The sequence below is a fragment of the Fulmarus glacialis genome, unplaced genomic scaffold, assembly GCF_000690835.1.
Source record: "Fulmarus glacialis isolate BGI_N327 unplaced genomic scaffold, ASM69083v1 scaffold21570, whole genome shotgun sequence".
Taxonomy (NCBI): domain Eukaryota; kingdom Metazoa; phylum Chordata; class Aves; order Procellariiformes; family Procellariidae; genus Fulmarus; species Fulmarus glacialis.
In genome coordinates, this window is record NW_009186367.1 from 159,554 (window position 1) to 176,011 (window position 16,458).

General features: G+C 39.8%; 1 protein-coding gene across 1 annotated transcript; it reads right to left on the minus strand.

Moving 5' to 3' along the window:
• Nucleotides 1-2,054: 2,054 nt before the first annotated feature.
• On the minus strand, nt 2,055-15,422 carry NUF2 (NUF2, NDC80 kinetochore complex component). Its single transcript, XM_009587652.1, has 12 exons — nt 15,348-15,422; nt 13,815-13,891; nt 13,072-13,133; nt 12,050-12,147; nt 11,378-11,451; nt 9,441-9,537; nt 8,392-8,454; nt 7,477-7,614; nt 6,410-6,550; nt 5,438-5,613; nt 3,474-3,609; nt 2,055-2,467 (listed from the first exon to the last, which is right to left on the minus strand). The coding sequence occupies exons 1-12, from the start codon at nt 15,405-15,407 to the stop codon at nt 2,318-2,320; spliced, it is 1,272 nt and encodes a 423-aa protein (XP_009585947.1). The 5' UTR covers nt 15,408-15,422; the 3' UTR covers nt 2,055-2,317.
• Between the last annotated feature and the right edge of the window lie 1,036 nt (nt 15,423-16,458).

A 16,458-nucleotide genomic window follows, 5' to 3' on the forward strand; every position in this document is an offset into this window, starting at 1 on the left:
AGGAATCAATTATCTCTAGATAAAATACAGTTTTGGTTATGTTTTATTTATAGGTATTTTAGGTACAAACAAACAGACAGGCCACTCTGAAGGCACAAAAGTCTATTGGAAAAACATAAACCTGTCCTTGTTTCTTCATGAATTGTGGCCTTTCATTTTACCCAACAGCTGGTGTTGTAAAACTGAAGAGCAGGAACCAGAATCTACTATTTTCTTTGTCCTGCAAATTCCTAATCACTGGGCTACACAAGCATGATCTCTCTAGAATCTTGATCTTTATATGCAGTTTCCTGAAGGACAGTAAGCTTATCCCATCAAACTCATCGGCTGGCTGGAGTAATCCCTTGCAGTATCTATTTGAAGCTTTTAGGAATCTCTTTCCCAAGAGCTGCTGTAACATCCAAGCTGTGGAGCACAACCTCCAACCAGTCTTTATGAGAAAGCAGATACTACTGCTATGTTTAGAGACTACCAGGTCACATGAGTTCACTTTGAATCCTTACAGCATCACCAAAAAAACCAAAAGATAAGCCACACCCCAAAATTCTCAGGGAAGTTAAAAGAAGGAATGCTTGGCTTCCAGTATCTTGTCAAGCTGGGATATAGGCTAAACTGCCATGAGAAGCAGGGATATCTCAAGAACACTCAGGGAAAACTACACAAGCCTTGCCATCTGTCCTCAAGAATTTCATAGCTTTTGTAAGTCTGGAAAAAACTAAAAATTATCACAGTTTTGCAGACATCAAGTTCATTAGCAAGTACTGCCAATGGGAAGCAACATCTTCCCATAGATAGTATCTGTGTCACGCTAGAACCTATGTTATGGCAAAGGGAGTGGAGCACACCTGCACATGAAGAACACAATGCTTTAACACACAGCACAAAAGGAGAGATTCATTAAAAAACTCACTTTCAAAGCACAATATCCAAAACATCACTAATTATTCCATGTGTGGCCTAGTGTATGAAATTCATAATGAATTTTTCTGTGCCTTGCATGTACTTAACATCTTTAGCTCTTGGGAAAAAAAAAATAATCAACTACCTTAGCAGTTAGTCTTTTGCTAGTCTCTAGACCAGATGCTGCTGCACAACATTGCAGGACTGTTGGGATGAAGAGTACACTCCCCTAAAAACACAAAGTTGTGTTACACACACCCCCCATCACACAGACTGTATTTGGTGGAAGTGGGAAAACAATATGAGAAGCTTTGTACTAGGTTAAGATTTGCAGATTAACACAGATTTTCACATAAATGTCTCACATGCTACAATGTAAGAAAAAACCTCAAAGCAATACGTTAGAAGAGTCTAATGCCTCAGTAAGAGCTTTAAAAGCAACAATCACCTGCTGTTCCTAACTGGCTTGCTAGCACCTCTAGCGAATAAAAGAAGTCGAAGAATTAAACAAAACTAGAAAGATATTATCTATACAGGCTTGAATCCTCCTTCTTTCATTATAAAAAGCTTTTAGCAGTACACATTGCTACAAATGTGCAAATCAAAATTTTTAAATTGGAATGTTATGCCGAGTCAGTTGGGAGAGTGGGGAGGGAAAAAACATACGAGAAATAGGGTTAAGTATCCTTATATCAACCATGGTTAAAATTAACATTTTATTTCCGGAAATAATTAAAAACACTGTGGCAAACTGAGTGCCATCACAAGTTAAGGTACAAAATAGTCATTATGTAATTTTTTTTAATAGGACTAAGCACCCAAACACAGACTTCCTAATAAACACAGATGAGGGTTCAATACCCCACAGAGCAGAAACAATGAGTTCAAGTATCTAGAGGTACTGTACTGTTAACTAAAATAATATTCTTGAGTGTTTACAGTCACCAATATTCGTGATGAGAGTAAGTTGGCATTTACATGGATGCTACTGCTCCATCAGGATTTAATCTTAATTGAATAATGGTAGTGGAATGTCACCTATTACTGACTTATCTTGTCCATTCAGGCCAGACCAAAGCGCCAGGTCTTCCCAGATCAAAGTTTGCAGAACAGTTTCTACAAAAAGCAGGATTCTGTCTAAATGTCAAACAATTTGGTGTTAGCAAGACTTGCATTATTACCGCTAAAATCAGATTCGGACTGAAACACCACAAACAGACTAAACCAGGTGTTTTCTTATCCACATTAGCAAGCTCACGACATCAGGATCTGTCTAGAAAGCTAAACATGTTCTGACATGGTTTTTGAGAAAGCTGGCTTTTGCCTAGAATAATTATCTATCCCATACAAAGCACAAGCTCTTGAGTTCAGATATGAGGATAAACATAATGAAAGTGGAATACAAGTGAAGACAGGTCTAAGAACTACTTTCAGGAGTCTGAACTCTAAGCAGCCCCTTCTTCAGTTCAGCAATTTTATCTTCTCTTGAGGCTGCATAACTCTTTGCTGTCTTAATGAGAGAGTCATGATGCTTCTCCAACCCAGCCTTCAGATTTAGGTATATTTCCTAGAAAGAGGACATAAAGGGGGAAAAAAAAAAAATATCTGTCAAAGTTAACATTTATGCTTTATAAGGATTTAAGTGAGAGTGGTCTGGTGGTCTCAAGTAATTCCAAAGGTACCTCATCCCAGGCTTAAGAAACAACATTCACAAAACACAGGAAAGTTACAAAACATCGGAAGAATAAGAGCAGCCACAAGCACAATCTCAATATTATGATTCTATTTGTAACTCTAGTGGTCACAATACTAAGATGGTCAAACAACCAGCACTAGCCCAGTATTCACACTACTACTGCCCCATTCTGTGTTAACATGTGTCAATAAGGTCTATTGCCACTGTGACTGCTACCATTATCCTCCCAGCATGGGCAGTACTTCAGTAATGAACAGATAGGATGAGACCCTGCAGGCAGACTGTAATCCCCTACTCCCAACCCATCAGGATTTCTGCCTCTTTCCAAAGCTGAGCTGGACAGTCATCTTCCTGAAACCCTAGGAAGAAAGGGTTGTGACACGGCAGGTGGTCCTGCATTTGAGGGAGACTGAGAGGATTACAGTACTGCCCATCACTATAACACAGTGAGGCCTCACAGGTCAGGTCCCAGGGGCCAAACAAAAAAAGAAAAAAAAATCTGACTGCTTAGACCTGGAAGTACCATGACACAAAAATGGACATCATGGAACTAGCATAGTATCTGCTACAGGCACAGGTGGGAAGACAAGTTTGATTTCCCAAAATACGGGTCATCACACCATTCCAGAGTTGTCTCTGCAAATCCCACTTCTCCTGCGCGCCATCTACAGCCTGCAGAGATGAGCACAAGCCCTAGTAACCCAGTGGAACCACAAGCAGAAGTGCTCTCCCACCAGCTATCCACCCAAACCACCACCTGCGCAGCCTACTCATTTTTAAGGCCTATAAGTGTTCCTTTATCTACCCAGCCCAAATTAAAAAAAAAAAAATCAATTCTGAGATTACCAAATGGGATTCCTTTAGGAGAAAACCTCACCTTGGCTTTCATTTCTTCTTTTTCAGCATTCTCCTTCAGCTGCTGAATTTTGAACCTTGTCTGTTGGATTTCCTTGTGAATGGCCGTCACTTTATCATATACAGCACCCCTCTTCTCCTGAACTCTGTTACAATATCTAAAGGTGGGAGAAAAAAAGTTAGTACCAAGCCATTTGACTAATTCCAGATTAAGCTTAACCGCACCACAAGCAAAACTTGCATTTTATGAGCAGGAAACCAACAGCTTCTAGAAGCCATGCTGTATAGAATTTACTTGCTTAGAAATTTGTCCAATTCCAAAACTAGAACTACTTAGGAACAAGAAGTGAAATTCAAAGTGGAGTTAGAGGAGTATGTTGAGTATATCCTCAGTTGCTGCCAGTAAAGGCAACTCAAGTGACTCCAGTGGAACAAACCCAACAGACAGCTGGACACTGCATCTTCCTGCCTTTGAGTAATGCAGTACAGATGTCAGTGGAGAGCCCTGCCTAAAGGCCATCCACTGGACCAGGTTAAAAGCAATATAGCTGCACTTGATGTTTCAGCATAATTGAAAGTCACACATTTTCCTTAACCTCAGATCCCCTCCCACCAAGTTAGAGTTCTAATTCCATACATGTTATCTGCAACTTCCAGTCCATCATTTTACTGCATCCCAAACAAAGACCAAATGGTATTTCCCCAGCTTGCAGGTAAATTCAGATAGCTCCAGCTGTAAGCTGCCATGTAATAAGCAAAGGGTTAGTGTGGGAACAGGAGATCTACTCTGACTTCAAGTGCGAAAAACACCTACTAGTTTATACTAAGCATCTGTACAATAATTACAGTTGGAACTGTAGCAGCTGCTTTCTCTAAAGAATGGCTGAAACCACTCATACTTAGCAGGAGCCTACTTGCATCTTCCTACCTCAAGGGAAGAGTCAGGACACATTCTTTTATTCACCAGCAAAAACTCTTGTTTTCAAACCGAGGTTACCTCCCTTCCCCTCTTGCTTATCAAAGCATCTAATTTTATCACTCAAGGGAAATATCTAACACATTAAAACCAGATAAATCAGCAGCAACTTTTAACATAAAGGAGCATTAGATTAATTAAAAGCTACTTTTCCTTCCAAATAAAGAATGAAAATAATATAACATCCTTTAGCTAGTACAATGCACTAAATGAGGAGCAAAGGAAGCCTGGGAATCTTGCTGCCATTCTACACACCACACAAGCCTTACAGCATAACTAAATCTTAGTTGACTCTCTCAGCTATGTAGAAAAAGGTCTCTTCCACCATAGTTAATCTACCCAGCCAATAGTTTTCCATATGTACAAAAAAAAAAGTTATATAATAAGCTTTCTCTATAACAGTTCAGGACTTCTAATCTCACAACGAAGCCACGACCTTACAACACTGCAATTTGCTGCTGCAGAAGTGACTGCTGTGCTGTAAACACTGCCTTGCAATTTGCCTTTAGCATACAGTAGGAAGGAAAATGGGCTAAGAGGTTTTGATCAAATGACACTTTTCCTTTTGTTTTAGAAGCATCATGTCAGGATAATACTCCTCTGAGATACGAGCCCCATTTCCCCATGGGTCTTGAACATCTTTGATAATGAGCAAAAGTGGCAAGGGAAATTATGAAAAATTCATGAAAGGCAAATGGGGCTTTGTTGAAGTCTGATAAGTTGGAAAATTATCCCAATGTGACATTCTCTTTAAGAAGATAAAAGAATCAAGAATAAGCATTATAAATTAAATTAGTGCTCCAATAAAAGAATTGCTGTCAAGTCACATTGCAATTATTGATTTGAGACCCCAAGTCCCTGCCTGCAGCATTACTGGTCTTCATACAAAGCTATCCCACATCGCTCATTTTCTTCTTACTGCTAAGCCACATGTTTGTACCAGACGCAAACTTTGGTAGCACATAACAAAGACATAAAGTATCAAGGCAGAAGTGTCAACTCATCCATACTCAAATACAGTGTGCTTATATTGTTCAACATCTTCACGCTTCTTTTTTATCCTTATTTCAGCTGTAGACAGCTTCTCATGTTTTGCAGTGACCAGTCTCTTTAAGGAGATTTCATCTGTCTTCCCCTTTTTCAGCTCTATCTCAGCACTCTCAAGCTGGTCCTCCAGATTTCTGACCTACACCACATAAGAAGTATTGAAATAAATCAAAAGGGGGAAAAATAATCAAAACAGCATACCCTGTTAGTTTACTAGCTTCCTGCTTTTGAAGATCTGATTGCTAACTAATTCTCCCAGTTAAATCCCAGTTCCCTAGTCATTATCTGATTTTAAATACATCCAAATGGACAAGATCCCATCACTTAGAATGATTTTCAGAAGTTACTATGAGTTCTGCTATAGCTCTTAGCCAAGGGTAATTTGAAGATATGCTGTACAAATACCCTAAAAGACTGCATATCATTTTTCAAACGCTCCTAATAATTGCATTCTCCCAGAATTGAGTAGCAAATAGCAGGTACTGTACTGTGACAAACATTTCATCAGGGAAAGGCTGGCTTAGTAATATTAATAAAGTTAAAGGCACTTAAGACATGATTCTTATTGAAGTAGTAATTTTTTGCTGTTAGTTTCTGCTCTCTAGGCAGAAGAAACTGGATCTCACTTTTCTTCTTCCATCATCTCCTACCAACAACCCCAAGACAGTTCAAACTATTTTAGGTCAGGTTTCTATGGCAACAAAGGCTTTGACTATTAAAAGTGGTCAATAGTACATTAGCTAGTAGCATGCAGCAAAGCAGTAGCTATGTTTTATTGATGTTTTTAAGAACGAGATTTTGAAGTTATCCAAATTCTTTTTTTGGGGGGAAGAGGAGATATAGGAACTTTCAAGATACAGGCATTTACTGATGATAACTTATCTTGCTTAGACATTACATCCTCCCTAACCAGATATAATTTGGATAATACAAACCTCTGATAATACACTGGCCAGTCTCTCCACATTTGCTCCCTGTCTTTCCATCTTCTTTTGATATAACTGCACCTCCAGTTGGCATGATGGCAGAACCTCAACTAGGTCTCTATAACTTTCATATTTCTCAATAACTTCTTGCTTTAAAGAGAAAAGACTATTAATAAAGCAGCTTTGGAGTTCAGCAGTTATTTTGTATAGTATTAATGTATATTGACTTTTGTACCCATTCCTTTGTTGCTTAACATACACTGGAATTAATATTTAGTAGTTACTGAAATGAGATCTTCAGTTTGTAAAAAAAAACATTTCTTTGGAAAGCACAGGAAGAGTGACATGCAAGTATTTTACACTGAACTAACTAGCTCGTTACAAAAGCTTTCAGGACAGAAAAAAGCTGTACAGCGAAGAAATTCTATACTGGTAAAACAGGAGTTACGTAAAGCACCATAAAAACAGACGTCTGGAATTACAGCAATAAACTTTACACCTTTGAAATAAAAATACCTAGGAAGACAAAGATATGCAAGCTTCACTGATGTATGAGCAATCATGAACTACAAACATTTAAAGACTGGACATTACTACAAAAAAAAAAATCCAAAAAGCTAGGAACAGAACTCAGTGTTCAGCATACTAGTGGAGACAGCCATCAATTCCAGAAACAGTGAATGATAACAGAGACACTATGAAGCGTGTGTTCTAAATCCAAGGACATTTGTGAGCTGCCAAAATATTGTGATCTCTTGAGAGCAAACAGCCAGACAGGTATAGTCTAGATTCAAGAGTTCTACACCTAGTTTCACAAATAAACAGTTACTCATTAAGGACAAAGTAGCAGTGACTGCAGTATCACTTCAAAAACCCACCAACACAAACAAACAAAAAAACCCCAAAACACACCCCCACAAACAACCTTCAATTTTCTCTGAAGTTGTGATTTCATTTCAGACTAACCACTGCTCTATTCATTTTTGACTAGAAGTATAAGTCATTCAAGAAGCAGTTCAGTAAAATGTGCTTTTTCTAGTAGAATACCTCCTTGTGTGGACAGAGGAAAACCTCACCTTGGATTTCTTGAGTTTCTGAACAGTGTCTTTCATCAGTTCTTTGTAATTTTTCAGTTCCTCTGGACTCTCCACAATTTTTGATTTCAGCTGCTCTTGTTCTTCTTTCAAAGTAGCCATTGTCACTTTAAGCTCATTCTAGTTAACAACACACACATGCTTTCAGTATTAGCAATTAGGTGAACAAAAAGGAGTTATGAGGCATGGTTTGCTAGGATCTTATGAATAGACAGGTTCTTTTCTCTGTTGTAAGTCATTCCTCATTAAGAAGTTTGTTTTAAAAATAAATTCCTTTAAACAGCATTAACATTCCCAATCAAAGCAGTTAACAGCCCATTTTGGTGCCTAAACATTGCACACAGAGTTACAATACTAAGTCACAGGAACAGCATTTAACTAGTACTCCACAAAAAGCCTGCCAGCTAATACATATTACTAGCAGTGCTCTCTTTCAGAATCCCTCACCTAGGGCCACCGAGGCAATCACTGCAGGGTTTCAGAGCCAGCTCTATCAATCTGGTAGAAGAGCAACAAGCGTCCTGTGCAACCTCTCAAAAACCTCGTGCTTTGTCCCCACCAGGTCAGTGGCTGCCTCGTTAGCAATTCTATGCACCTAAGGTAAGGCCATATCTTCTCAGAAGTCCAGATTTCTTGCCCTTTAACAGATCAGCTTCCTGAACACAGATAGAGCTTTACATTGCAGAGATGTGTATTTAAAGTTAACAACAAAACAAGCTACTGCAGTAAAGATTCCATGGGAGAAAAAATGAAGCCAAATCAGTTTTTTAAAAAACTAACAATCATCACCTGAATGTTGCCTAGCTCCAATAATAATTTGATCCTAGAAAGAGAGATGATCTATTAGTTGATCTGAGATGCAAGCTACAGCCTACACCTACACAGAGGTGTACTTACCAGTTTTCGGGTGCTCTCTGCAATATCTGACTTCCTTTGTGAAATCACTTCTTGCAAAGCTGTCTAAAAAAAAGCAACAAATTTTAAATAAGCATCTCTACAACTGCTACCTCCTTTACCCTTCTATCATAGATCTGTCTACAAGAGAAATGCCATTTATGGTTTCTTTGGAGTGCCATAATTAGCAGACAAAACTGCAGTCTATAAGATTTAAAACACAGGGAAGAAGAACGTTGCTGCAAAAGCCACTGGGAGCACTAAGGATGCAGCCAGCAGTAGGTAACTAAGAACAGGGATAAGAGATGGACTACCTCTATTCTTACTGACCCTGGCAGCATTACACACACACAACCTTCTTCACCAGAGGCACCGTTCTTGAGAAAAAACTAAGTTAATACAAAGTTCCAAATAATACAGAAATCAGGCACGTGGTTAATAATATTAATAGTAGAGACATGACTTAACATAACAAAAAAAACCACTAACCACAGTTTTGGTTTTTTTTCTCCAAAGCAGCTGAAAAGGTTACCTATGAGACCTTAGAGGCAAGTTACCATTGCTGGACAGTTACCTCTGCAATCAACCCTACTCTTTTTGGCAGGCGTTCCCATGGGTGACCCTTCTTAGGCCTCATTTCCTGCCATGGCTCACTTCCAGTTCCAATTCTTTGAATTCAGGTGGAAAACAAAGGGAAACACACACATCACATTTCTGAACAATAACACAGGTATCTCCCAAGTCATTGCAGTAATGCATTTCAAAAAGAGAGAGCCGAATACACTTTTGTATTCCCTAAGTCTGATTTCAAGTATTTCACATTCCTTACAGTGAAATGAAGAGTTGGGGTTAGACAAGATACTGCGTTACAGTGAAATGAAGAGTTGGGGTTAGACAAGACATTGTGTTGCAGTGACCTTTGTTTTAAATCAGAAAAGTCCCCTTTATCCTTTGCAGAAGTAGGGGGAAGGGAAAAAAATCCACAGAAACAAGGAACACCCATGATCAGAAGCCATAGCAGCATTTCAGAGAAATATATAACAAGATCATACTTGTTTCCGACGATAGTCTTGCCTTAGTAGTTGCTCCAGTTCTCGAATGTTATCTGTCAGTTGCTTGACCTCTGCTTGATGTTCAACTGGAACGGTGCTAAGCAAAAAATAAAGATATTGCACAGTTTCAGCATCATTATAGTCAGGTCAACAGAGTGCAGTAGATGAAAAAAAAAAATCTCTCTCCAAAGACTTTACAGCCAGTAACTTTAGTAATCAGGGCAAGACAGTCTCAAATTAATACATCTTACTTTGCTTGCAAGATTTCGTAGTTGAAGCATAATCTAAAGAGCTATTTTAGCAAGAAGTGGTACAAGCGTAACAGGACTAAGTCTAAAGATCATGTTAAGCAAAGCACAAAAAACCACCACTTTTACCAATTTTTGTGGTGATTTTCATTTACGAAATTTGCATAATATTACCTGCCATAGAAACAACTTGTATTAGGGTAGACCTATAGCCAGCTAGAGAACCTCCTGTCTGGCACATACCAAGAGCAGCTATCAGAGAAAAAACTCTTTGTTTTGAAAGCTATCTTGGAAACCAGCCATCTCTTTATCCTATTATCCACAAGCAAAACCAAAACTTAATGGTGCAAAGACACAGGCAGTAGGACTAAATGGCCTGAAACGGAGAATGGGGCAAACGTCAAATAACTAAGGAAGACAACTTTACCCATCTATTAAGTTAAAGATGGGCTTCCTACAGCTATTGAAGAGATAAAGACATATCACTAAAAACTAACTATAACAGCAAAAAGTTTCACCATAGTCCCCAACATACAAAATACAGTATCCTTCAAAGCAACTACATACTCCCAAAGTCACATTTTTACTTTCTGCCAGCAACTCTTCTAGCCTAATGCCAGTACAGCTGCTTCTGTAACTCTGAGTGCAACCCAACAGCAACATCTCTATATTTTCTGGCTTATTTCACAGGGAGGCTAACCAATGAAGTCAGACAAGGGCCAAACAAGAAGTCAAGTCTGCTCAAATTAAAAGTTCCTACAGTAGTTATCAAACAGTTCTGTCAAATCACAGTTTACTACTCAATTTTTAGGCACCCCATATAGAATCATAGAATCATTTAGATTGCGAAAGACCCTTAAGATTGAGTCCAGCCATTAACCTAACACTGCCAAGTCCATCACTAAACCATGTCCCTAAGCACCTCATCTACATGTCTTTTAAATACCTCCAGAGATGGTGACTCAAGCACTTCCCTGGGCAGCCTGTTCCAAGGCCTGACAACCCTTTCGGTGAAGAAATTTTTTCTAATTCCAATCTAAACCTCCTCTGGCACAACTTGAGGCCATTTCCTCTCATCCTATCGCTAGTTACTTGGGAGAAGAGACTGACCCCCACCTCACTACAACCTCCTTTCAGGTAGTTGTAGAGAGCAATAAGGTCTCCCCTCAGCCTCCTTTTCTCCAGGCTAAACAATGCCAGTTCCCTCAGCATCTCCTCATTAGACTTGTGCTCCAGGCCCTTCACCAGCTTCGTTGCCCTTCTCTGGACACGCTCCAGCACCTCAGTGTCCTTCTTGTAGTGAGGGGCCCAAAACTGAACACAGTATTCAAGGTGCGGCCCGGAGGACAGGGGCACGATCACCTCCCTACTCCTGCTGGCCACACTATTTCTGATACAGGCCAGGATGCCATTGGCCTTCTCGGCCACCTGGGCACACTGCTAGCTCATATTCAGCCGGCTGTCAACCAGCACCCCCAGGTCCTTTTCCTCTGGGCAGCTTTCCAGCCACTCTTCCCCAAGCCTGTAGCGCTGCATGGGGTTGTTGTGGCCGAAGTGCAGGACCCAGCACTTGGCCTTGTTGAACCTCATACAGTTGGCCTCAGCCCATCGATCCAGCCTGTCTACATCATGTGCACTGAACAGTAAAGTCAAGTAGTGCATCTCACAGTACTTACTCCTCATACTCACTTCAGTTTCTCCAGCTTCACTGCTGCCTCCCGATTTGCAGTCTCCAGTTGTTGGTGTTTCTCCATAGCTGATTTCTGCAAATTAAATATTCAGAGATATTTTTTATTTTAGAGGAATATGGTTTCTCTCTGGGCTTCTATTAGAGCCCTGCTCATCATTTCACATGAAATGCACCATCTCTGTACTACTGAGATACTCAGAAGAGAAGCCACCCGCAATTCTATCTTCAGCCCACTGACTGTTACATCTGTCTTTACTCAAAACGATGTGAGTTGTCAAACCTTTGCTTACCAGGCTAAACTATCAAATAAGTTACTGGAAAAAAAATTCAGATAATAGCCTAAGTAATAACTTGGTAATGGTCATACAGAAACCTTTACGATATTGACAAGCTCATCCACTCTTCTAAACTGACATGTTTCCTTAAGGGCTTTGCAAAGGTTTTTCTTAAACCATTTACAGTAGCTGTGTATGCTTATAACATGTAATATAGTGGTACAAGTTTTACATAATATTAAACCGATTCCTTCCTGTGTTACTTGATTACATTTAAGATTCCAATGTGTTATTTAAACACGCAGTTAAAAACCCACAACCTTTATGCTCCTAGTTCTAGGTTAACATTAATTATACTGAAGTAGGTATCTGGAGTAACACAGCACCCAATCTTACATAGTTCAGTTGTAACTCCAAGTAGACCTCACATCGGAATTCCCTGAAATTTACAAAGTTGAGAATGCCACTCAAGAAGCGAGCTGTCCTCTTTGTTTCTGAAATAGGAATTGCAAGCCATCACTATTCTGGTTTCCACATGCATTGCAATTGCTTAGAAAAAGTTGGGCAAGAGATAATTCAGAGAAGAGACAGAAATTACAAAACAACAGAATCCAAATTATTTCTTTCCCGGCTCATCTTGCAAAGATTTCACAGACACAAAAACTAGCACCAAGCTATGAACTTACTGTGTCAGCAATTCAACAAATGAAAATGGCACCTACGAGAAAGGCTGTTAAAATACAGCCTCCCATTAAAACAGAAGTCAGGTAGAAAGAGTCTCAATCCTCAACTACATCTCTGAAGACAGAACCTCACTGTAACCTTCGGGCTAACTGAAGACAGCAGTTTGAACTGCAGGGATTTTTTGGCTCTATTCCAAGCAAACTTTGTGAAAGACGATTACAAAGGTCTTGAATGTCTTAGATGAGACTGAGCCAGAAGTGAAAGAGTTCTTCAGAATAGCCCTTTCTAAGTTGCTTGTGTTGTACCAGAATCACTACAGCTGGGTTTTGAAAAGGGTGAAGCAAAAATTCCATCACTTCCTACATAAGCATCAGCATAAGAAATCCTATGGCATTACAGAGTTGCCAGGATAATTTTCATTACCATCTATTCTTACACTATTTCAAGTATGTCATAGTCCACTTTCCAGACCAGCAGTTCAACAGACTCATAGCATTCAAAACTCCCCTCAGTTATTTAACTGGATTAGCCTACATAAGGAATAAGGAGGAGAACTGCTCATTAGAACCAGCTTGTCTAAGGGCCACAGCAAGGGTCAGAAGAGTAGCTGGACTCCAGGGACAGTTCTCCATAGTAGATGCCCATCTGGCTATGCCAAATGAGAAAAAGCACCTGGATATTCAAATGACACTTACCACCCCAGGAAACACAAGGATTACAATGAACTTGCTTACTTGGGTTTAAAACATCAGCAATTTGAAAATCATTGATGCGGCACACTGGAAGTAAGCGCTCCCTGCAAGGAAAACAAAATACAACCTTATCTGTAGTAACCATTACTCAGTTTTTGTGCTATATCCATTTACTAAAAAACAGATCTTGTCCTCTCAACCCAGAGCATATATACAGCAAGCATGTAACAACAGTAAGTCTCAGGAGAATAACACAGTAAGACTCCACACACAGATCAGCACTAAAAATTTGTATTCTTACAGCATCTCACAAAGACTTCGATAGACAAAATATTTGCCTGTAGAACAACTTTTCAGCTTAATTAGGGAACTTCTACACTTAACCGTTAGCCAATTCTCCCCTTATAACTGAAATGAAGCTTAAAGTCTGTCATTTGCTTTATTTCAACAAAGATATCTATATAGAACTCAGACACACAACAGGTACTTTAAGATCCCTCTTCTAGGCGTAATGATGACCCTCTAGCCATTTAAAGTATAGATTTGTGCTCCATCTTGGCGAGGCTGGATTACTCACTTAACACATTCATTTTGACAAGATAGCTGCCTGCTGAGAATTCTACTCTTAAACATTGCTGCCCCTCTTCATCTGCAAATTTCACGTTGCTCAGAGCTAACAAGCAGTGGAACCACCATCAGCAAAAAGGCATAAAGCCCCACTGCTTCTAGTAAATGGGACCTTTACAAGGAATAGCAACTGAACAGATGCAACATCTTCTACTTACATGTGAATATACAAATTACAAACTGGTAGAAAGCCTTCAAATATCTGTGGATACATTATGTCAACGTTGACTGGCATCTAAAGAATAAAGAGAGTCAATGCATAAGTAGAGAATACTTAAACAAAAATACACAGGTTTATTTCCACAACATAAGACAGTTCAAATAGGTTAAACACACTGAGGATGGTCTCTCCATCTACATGGAACACATGTTAGAGGCTGAAGAATGCCATCAAGTTAATCAGCAGACTATTTTAATTTTGGTTGCTCAAAATATAGAAAGACAATAATAACTAAAGCAGCACCATTACAAACTCTGGAATTCAATCTAAACTCTCTGTTTTAATTTGTTCAAAACTGGTGCAGAAGGACAGTCTCTGCATTACACACCTAACAACAAGAAGCTCTTTCTTTAAAGACCCTGAAATTCACACAGTCAACTATTTTATGAAGAAGTCAGAAGGAGAAGGTAGTAGTACACTGTCACATTTTCTGGTATTTTAAACCTCATCATACAGTATCCCAGATAATGTGAAGAACCGAGTTATCTTGTGCACATACGATCTTCCCTTTCAGTTTATCCAAAATTGGCATGAGACAACACTATTTATTCTCACTTTCAGAAATCAGTTCTTGTCTGACGGAGACAGAAGATAAACTGTTAGTCAACAAGGTACCAGTTAACCTCCAGCTGCACTTCTCCTTACTTTCCTCTCAGTTAGTGGAGAAGTGGAGATGATCAAACATTAAAAGCAACATTCACTTTCCTTCTAGACCAGTCTAATATCTAAGCAGAGACCCTCCTCTATTCATGGCCAAAGGCAGATGCCCAAGATGACAGTATGCATTTTCAAGGCCAGAGATGGTGTCTCTTCATAAGCTTGTCCAATTCCTCCTGGACCTTACAGACATTTTTAGCACCTGCAGCACCTCAAAGAAAAGAATTCACAGCTTAACTGCAAAAGGAAAAGGCTCTCCACAGAGCTTTTCCTTACAGCCTACAGTGCTAAGTGAGCTTCTCTTCATGCCCACTAGTTCCTGTAGTGAAGAAAGGAGTCTCCTCTCCATGAAAGAAAAAAAAAAACCACCCTACAGAGGCAGCACACCCACAAAACCACTATTTCTACAAGTATCTCGAGCTGAAGCCAACTTCCAGACCAGGAGCAATGATCAAAGCAACTTCTCAGACATAATCAGCAAGGCCTCAGCAAGAGCGCACAGATGATGCTCCCAGGTTCATTTACCTCTGGTAGATGACCCATGCTGATGACTGCACTGCACTCTCATTCCTGCCTTAGCAAACAGACTAGTTGCCTCCCTGAACACGAATGCAAATGCCCATGGGTATACAGCACCTCACACAATTTTTCTGCAATAGAGGCAGAATTTCTAAACTCCCATTCATGCAATTACAACATACAAAACAGTAAGCTGCTTGCCATTTGCTAGTGAGAAGGTAAGAGGGAGATACTTCAACATTTAAGTGCTTTTTTTTCCTTTCACATTTTATTACACCTGCCACTATAGACATACCATGTAGAAATGCTCCAGGCGGATTCCATATACCTTCTGCAGGATTCTCATGTAAATCATGTGTAAAACTTCAGGCTGCAAGAAGCAAGGACATGAATCAGTATTCCATATGATTCATTATTCAGGGCTCCCAGACTAGGCCATAAAAGTAGTTTTGCCTTTAACATGTGATGACCGATTTCACTGAGCCACCAAGACTAACAAATTTTACTTTCCAACATTTTGCAGTTCAAGCATTACTATCTCATAATACAGTTACAAGAGACAGCAATCAGCTCAGACAACTACAGCCCTAACTGCCACAGCTGTGCATTGTTTTTCATTACATTGCTGCTCACTGAGCAGTTTTCAAACCAAGTGACACCAAAATCTAAAAAAGGTCACAGAAACTATAATCCCATAGCAAATAGTGCCCTTCATCACGTTATTAAAATGGAGGGGCAAAAAATACTTGCAAGCCAAATAGTTACTCATTTACAGAACTAATCCATGATCAATTCAAGTCAATCTTGCTTCTTAAAAACGATCACCCCATCGTTCCCTAAACAAGCAGGGCCAGCCTCCTTCAGCAGGCACAGGCACGTAACAGAACAAGGAATCACACCGGGGCATCAATTCAATTTTAAAGCCACCTCTCTTTTGTTGAGGAGGCTGCAAGTTTGCACTAACTTTAAAGGTCAGACCGATACAAGAAAAACGGGGGTGGAGCTTTTTACAGGATTAGTTTAAAAGCATTACTTGGGCAACTAAGCTGTTGAAACTATGACACTATACCAAACACAGTGGCTATTTTAACCTAGTTCCCACAGAACTGGAAAAGATAGACAGTGTAATTTCGTGTTTGTCCGTTTATGACCCCACCCCCTTCCTGGTGAGGCTTGAGCAAGCTTCTCTCAAGCTGAAGAGAGTAGGAACTCTAGGTTTAGCCCTGTAACTCCTACGAGACTAATCTGCCACATCGGAAAAACGAATCACCTCACCGAGAGGGCATTGCTGTACGCCAAAGACCATGTAAGCCAGGGGAGCGACCACCCAAGAAACCAACCGACGTGCAAGAAAACCTCTGGTGCTACGGCACGCAAAGGCCTTCCTCCACGAAGGGTAGGAAGCT